Raw genomic sequence first — 6518 nt, 5'->3', positions numbered from 1 at the left:
TCAAGGCCAAGTTAAAAGTTAATTTGACAGCAACGTATTTCACAATATTGAAGCTTCTTTTCTTTGTTACTGAATGGACAAAGGAGTGCTGGATAACAACTTTGTCCTGACAAGTTATAAGTTTTCAAATGCTAAGGGAAGAAAAGGTAGGCATTGATTTTGACTTTTATTAAACTATCCATCCCAAACATCCCAATGTGATCTTATCCAATTTAACTGAAAAACATCTGAACAACATGGGATAGACTGTTACTACTCTTACACTTTTATGAAATCTTTTCAGTGCTGGTTTCTAAAATATACTTGGCAATAGAAGCTGCTCTGCAGAAAATGATAAAAGTTGGTATTAGCCAGTAGTACTTTCACTTTTACACTTCATGTTTTGCTTTAAACTAAGCTATAAAATGGTCCAGTGAAACTTCCTATTGACTGTGCTGTGAGATGCATGGTCCAGATGTTGGCAGTATTTGGTTACCTCATAAACATGGATCCTACTTTTCCCTGATTTAAAAAAGATCTCCAATTTTTAGTTAAAAAAGTAACCTCAAATCCACATTTTTATGTGACTTCAATAAAACACCTCTAATATATAGATATACATATAGCGGTATTTCATTTTAATCATGAAAAATGTGGATTTGGGGTTACGTTTTTTTAACCAAAAATTGGAGATCTTTTTTAGTTAGAGAAAACCCGGATCCCTGCTCATAAAGATACCTACAACTTTGCAAGCAACTACCAGATGTTCAAACCTGATCAGCAGTATAATGCATAGATAGCCACTGTTGCACTAGAGCAGGGGTTGGCAACGTTTTTGGCCAGTGCCAAAAACACCCCAACCCTGACCTATGCTTTGATTTGGCATGCCAGGAGTGGACAGCAGGGAAGCCATAAGGGGCCTGATTCTTGACTGCAACCAACTGCACTGGGATCTGGAGCCCTTGTCTGGGTTCTGTGGCAGTGTGGCCGCATGAACACTTCTGGGAGGATGGCAGGGGAGGAGATGGGGTTATGCTGCCCCAGGTCATAGATTTAATAGATTTCATCATAGACATTAGGGCTGGAAGGGACCTCGCAAGATCACTGGGTCCAGCCCCCTACCCAAGAGGCAGGAAGTCAGCTGGAGTCAGATCACCCCAGCAAGATAAGCATCCAAGGTACCCTTGCACTGTTCACATGGAGGTGTGCGTGCACCTGCTGCTGTCATGGAGCCGGTGTTTGGGCTCCAGAGCCCAGTGCAGCTGTTTGTAGCATCCTGACTGCTGCTGGCCATGGGGCCCAGGCTGCTCAAAGTAGGTGGCTGGGAGACTGCAAACCCTGTGCCCCATGGCCAGCAGCAGCAGCTGAGAGTCGGGTGGCTGTGGCATGCTGAGCAAAGTAGCCTCATGTACCATGCTCTGGCATGTGTGCTGGGGGTTTCCAACCCCTGCACTAGAGCTTAAAAAGGCTTTGTGTGACAGTGACTAAGAGACAGATTAGGTTAATGTCCAAGGAAAAGCTGGCTGAAACAGAAGCCAAATTGGATCTGAAGAAGTTAAAGAATAGCTCGGGGAAGGAAGAATACAAGATGACATTTGAAGACACGGGAGACCGGAGCTGCCTTAGTCAGGGGGAGCACATGCCCCCTCCCCCCCCCGTGACTGGGGGATTCCCTCGTGGCCAATCCTGCCAACTGGGGCGGAGTCCCCCCGTGATCTCACTGACTGGGGGGATTACCCCACGGCCAGTCATGAGACGGCCAATTGTTGCGACCGATTTCTGGAGCTGCTTCCGGCCAGCGTTTGTAGGGGGGACACCAGCACTCCCGCCTGCCCCCCCGCTCATTGCCTAAGCAGTGAGTGTGACTGGTCAGGGGGTGCACTGGTGCTCTCAGGGGGTGCACGTGCACCCCTATGAGTCACCACTGCTTGAAGAGTTTTTCTGGACATTGATGTGTGAAAATGAAGATCTCTCCCTACAGACCAGATGGCAAACGCAAAGTGATACTAAGCACAGCAGAGGATGTTATTGGAAGGCGTAAACAAACAAAGAAAAGCTGGAGGAATGGTGAGGCAAGGGAATTTACAAGACAAGCTAAGGCTGCCAGGAAAGTGGAAGAAATAAATGTGTTACATAAAGCAGTGCAGAAATCACTAAGACTAACTGCGCACAACCTTTGGAAAGATTTTGTTGGCTTAACAAGTAGAAGGGGCATCAAGAAAACCACATAGGGAAACAATACACAAAAAAAACATGTCACATGGAAGTACAATGAGGCCAGCAATACAAGTGGGAAGAAATGGCACTGGTGACCCAATAACTAATGCCAAAGAGTTAGAAGCATGAAAGAAGCACTTGGACAAATGCTGAACTCTGCTAAACATACTGGATGAACAGGGCAACTTGCAAAACAACAAGTGTCAACTCTTAACCACCACAAGAAGAAGAAATAGACCTGTGAAGCAAGTAAAATGGGAAAAGCTGTAGGAATGGACAGTAAGATGAACTGCTAAGATCTATCTGGAAAAATGTGTCTAAACATTAAAAAACTTTATAAAGTCAGGGGGTTAGATAAGCACCAACTGACTGGATAAAGACAGTGGATGTGCTGGTCCTATACAATGTAGATCCTGTCAATCCAAATATTGCAGCTTTTTATCAGTAATGGGAACAATCTTGATGAAAGTAATTGTCCACATTATAAGGTCAGTTTTAGAGGAAGTCATTCATAAAGAACAGTGTATCTTCAGACCAAAGCTACATCGATCAGTCAAGCTGACATTTGATAGGAAAAAATGGGGCATGTGCATTAAAAGTATCTGCTGTTTTCAGTGGCCTTCAAAAACATTTGATTTGGTTTGGAGAAAAGCATTATGGAAAGCAGAGAAATCATACAGTGTTAGATAATTATCAGTTGGAAAACTGTATGAATATTCCTGCAGACCAGTAAGAATCATCATCATTACCAATCCTTTACAGTCGAGGATGATTGTCTCTTTCAAAGTCATCTTATCTGTGGGTCCAAAGATGGCTGACAAGGCCAATACAGGATTGACAGGTTCCACTGCAACTTGGGTGTATTTCTGTGCAGGGTGGGTGGCTCTGGATTCCTGATTCAGTCTACAGTATGCTGTTTCTGCCACTCCCACTTTTCTGTCTCCTATTGTTGTTGTGAGGTTTCAAAGTATAGGCCGTCCTCAACTGACAATGTTTCGAGGTACAAGATTTCGCACTTACAACGTTTCTAAATTGACACCCTGTTTTAACTTTCTGACATCAGTTTCGACTTCACAACGCTTGATCTGATGCAATGTCTGAGAAGACTCCAGCCAAGAACCCTTCAAAAAGTCCAACCAAGAGCCCTTCAAAAAGTCCAGCAAAGTCACCTCAAAGAAATCCTCCCAAATCAATATGATTGCTATTTACAATATAAATATATTAATGTAGCTATATTACTCATCTATAATTGATTGAGTACAAAATTCTGCGTTATTTTTGGTGAAAACAGGGTATTGGGCCTTGGTTCAGGAACCAATCCCCCATTTATAACATTGTTACCTATGGGAAAATCAGTTCTAAGTTACAACGTTTCGACCTAAGATGCAATTTTCAGGAACCAAGTGTGTTGTATGTCCAAGGACTGCCTGTACTGAGATCCTTCCACGAAACTATTCCTCTATTTGGGGTGATCCTGGACAGTAAGAATAGATGGGAAATTAGGGAACTGGTTCAAAATAAAAGGGTACAGAATCAATGTTATTCTTCGTTATGTCCTTCAGATGGATTTGAAGGATGTTAGATGGGTTGGGCAGTGTGATCTAGAGTTAGGCTTGTACCTACAAAAGAATCTATATGTAGTGACCCTGAGTGTTGCTAGGCCTCTTTGTTAGGCACTTGGCTTTGGAAGTACAATCAACAGCCCCAAATTAGGTGCCTGAGTTCTCTGAACAATGAATGGAGAGAGTTTGGCCTAAGAACAGGATTCAGAGAAGCCAGCATATGGAGTGGCAACTAGGAACCCCAAAGAGAGGGATGCCTCTATCCTGCCTCCATCATGCCACCATGAGTTAGGTGCTTATGTGAGACTGAGATTCACAGAGCCAAACCTCCTGCTAGACTAAAGTGCTAGACAAAATTCAGATGCATAAATTAGTCCCAAAACTGGTACGGAGGTAGAATTTAGGTTTCTATGTCCCCAAAAGTGATCCAGATCAACTCTCTCTGCCTGTGGCCAGAAAATGCCTTAGGTGCCCAAATCCATTCTGTTTGTACATCTTGATCCTTAAAGAGGCTTAAATACCTAAACTTACGCTTATGCATGTGTATGGAAGCACCCCTTTCTGAAGACTGAGGTGTTTAGCTCTCATTTAAACCTCACTGTGAATCAGGTAGAGGGCAAAATGGCACTCATTCCACCTAAGTATGAAAAAAACCCCAATCTGCAAGGCATTCTCAGAGCACACCTAATGGTCATTGAAGGGACTGAGTTCAGTACAAAGCACAGTATAAGTCACAGTCATTTTAACTTAAAATCATGGTGACAGCAGCAAGTAGTACCCCTGCCTTTTGTATAATAGTTTTGGAGTCATAGTACTTGCCAAGGAAGTCAAAGAAGTTCAATTCTCCTCAGCCTGAAAGGACTGTAATGGGGCCTCTGCCCCATTACTGAGAGGGCAGGGAACCCAGGGCCTGCTGGCCAGCCTAGCCCCTTGAACAGAGTAAATGGGAAAAGGGGACCTTAAATAAGATATCCTCCCACCCCAGATGTAGGCTGTGATTGGCAGGCTTGGGGCAGAAGTAGAGGGTCAGGTGACCCAGGGAGAGGCTCAGAAGCCTAGGGCTTGGCCCAGAAAGGGCAGTCCGCAGGAGCCACAGGAGGCAGAGCTCCAGGGAAGAGCCAGTCTGGACTGCCTGGAGGAAAGGACTGTGCCACAGAGACTCTGCACTGTGAGCAGCATGAGATAAGTATTTTGAATCTTTTTCGTTTGTGCTACAATACTTTTGATTTACATTTGAACCAGAGGGCTGGAGTGGATTGGAGGCCACTAGGGTGCAGCAGGAGCACCCAGCTTAGAGCGCTCTTGGGGCCCAGAACTCTGGGGTGTTGAGTGCAAGCAGGAGTCCAAATACATTCAGAGGAAAGATTGTGGCATGTCAGAGGACTGCGTAGCTGACAGCAAAGACTGGAGAGTGCAACTCCTTTGCCCACAAGGGGCCTACTTAGGGGTCATATGGCCCAGATCCAGCTAGAGCTAGAGCCTGATGACCCAGGGTCCTGGTGTAATGGACCCCAGACAGTGGGACACAGACAGATTAAAAGTGAGTCTAAGCTAGGAAGGGCATAAGTTCAGACAAAGGCCTACCCCAAAACCCACATCTGCCTCCTGGGGGTCACCTCCCTATGACACTACAATATCAAGTCATGGTAGATGATAGTCATGGTTGGGGAGGAACCAGACAGTCCAGAAACAAGGGTGAAGAGGCTGGAGTCCAGTGGCAAGCTAGGCTGGGAGCCTTGTCATGCTAGCTTTGAACATTTGGCTATAGGGATTCAAACTCTCGCTTCCCAGGAGACTGCCTAACCTCTAGCCTGGAGGTCAGATTGGGGTGTATGCACTCTCCACCCACTCTGTTGAAGGCAGGCCATCATAAAACCAAAAACTCAAGAGGCACGGGGCCTGAAGGAGAGCAAGCAACAGCCAGTCGGTCTCTGAATCCTGGTGAGTGGGTATTCCTGGAAGCAGGAGTCCTGGGTTCTGGTCTCTGCTTCCTGAACTGCTTATGCACTTCACATTAGACCAATGATGCTCAACCAGGGAGTTGCAAGATCTTTGTAAGAGTGTACTGGGGCATTGCACAACATTAGCACTTAGATATGCAAACATAGGAAAGAGAGAGACTTGATGGGGGAGGCACCTACAGATGATCGCAAGAAAACACAGCAATTTTAATAACAATAAGTCAGAATGTTTTCACACTATGAATTTACATTATGAATCCCAGTGTGGATTATGACCTGATTTTTACTTCAGAACCACCTCTCTTGATTGTGACCTCATCCCCACATTCACTATCACTAGAACAGGAGAAAAGTGCCAGAGGATCATATCCTTTATTATTGCATTTCAGATTCAATCAGTGTGGCTTGCCTTGATGGACATCCCAGACCTGTTTCCTGACCATGTATGTAGATTAGTATTCAGGTCTGACTGACATTTAGTCTTACTTTTAAAGGGAACCCTGTTGCAATACTCAAAAGACCCTCTGTCTTGAGTACCTGTAAGAATTTCCCTGTAATTTCAATATAATAAAAGGCTCTGTCTGTCTGTAACGCTTCTAGCCAAGTGTGCATGCACCACTGAGAGGGTGGGCAGCAATTGGCTGGGCGGCCTGGGCCCAAGTTTGCACCGCTGCTGGGGAAGTTTGGCAGTGGGAAACATGCCCTGGCCATCCCAGCTTCCCCCCCACCTCCCTGCCTCAGGTTGAAGGGGGGGGATCATGGTGGTGGCACCCCCCAGAACATCAGCCAGAGAGGGGGA

At 45.4% G+C, this 6518-nt stretch overlaps 1 protein-coding gene across 2 annotated transcripts in view; it reads left to right on the top strand.

The window, feature by feature from the left end:
* The first annotated feature begins 6108 nt into the window (after positions 1-6108).
* The window catches only part of ABCC4 (ATP binding cassette subfamily C member 4), a 351018-nt gene continuing 350608 nt past the window's right edge, over positions 6109-6518 (top strand). For both annotated transcript variants that reach the window (XM_019524314.1, XM_019524312.1), the window contains exon 1: positions 6109-6162. In XM_019524314.1, coding sequence (XP_019379859.1) covers positions 6161-6162 — 2 coding nt within the window. In that variant the 5' untranslated portion in view covers positions 6109-6160. The remainder of the gene's footprint in view (positions 6163-6518) is intronic.

Source organism: Gavialis gangeticus, unplaced genomic scaffold (assembly GCF_001723915.1).
Source record: "Gavialis gangeticus isolate Ggan-Ray unplaced genomic scaffold, GavGan_comp1, whole genome shotgun sequence".
Classification (NCBI taxonomy): Eukaryota; Metazoa; Chordata; order Crocodylia; family Gavialidae; genus Gavialis; species Gavialis gangeticus.
This window is presented reverse-complemented; position numbering and strand designations above follow the sequence as displayed.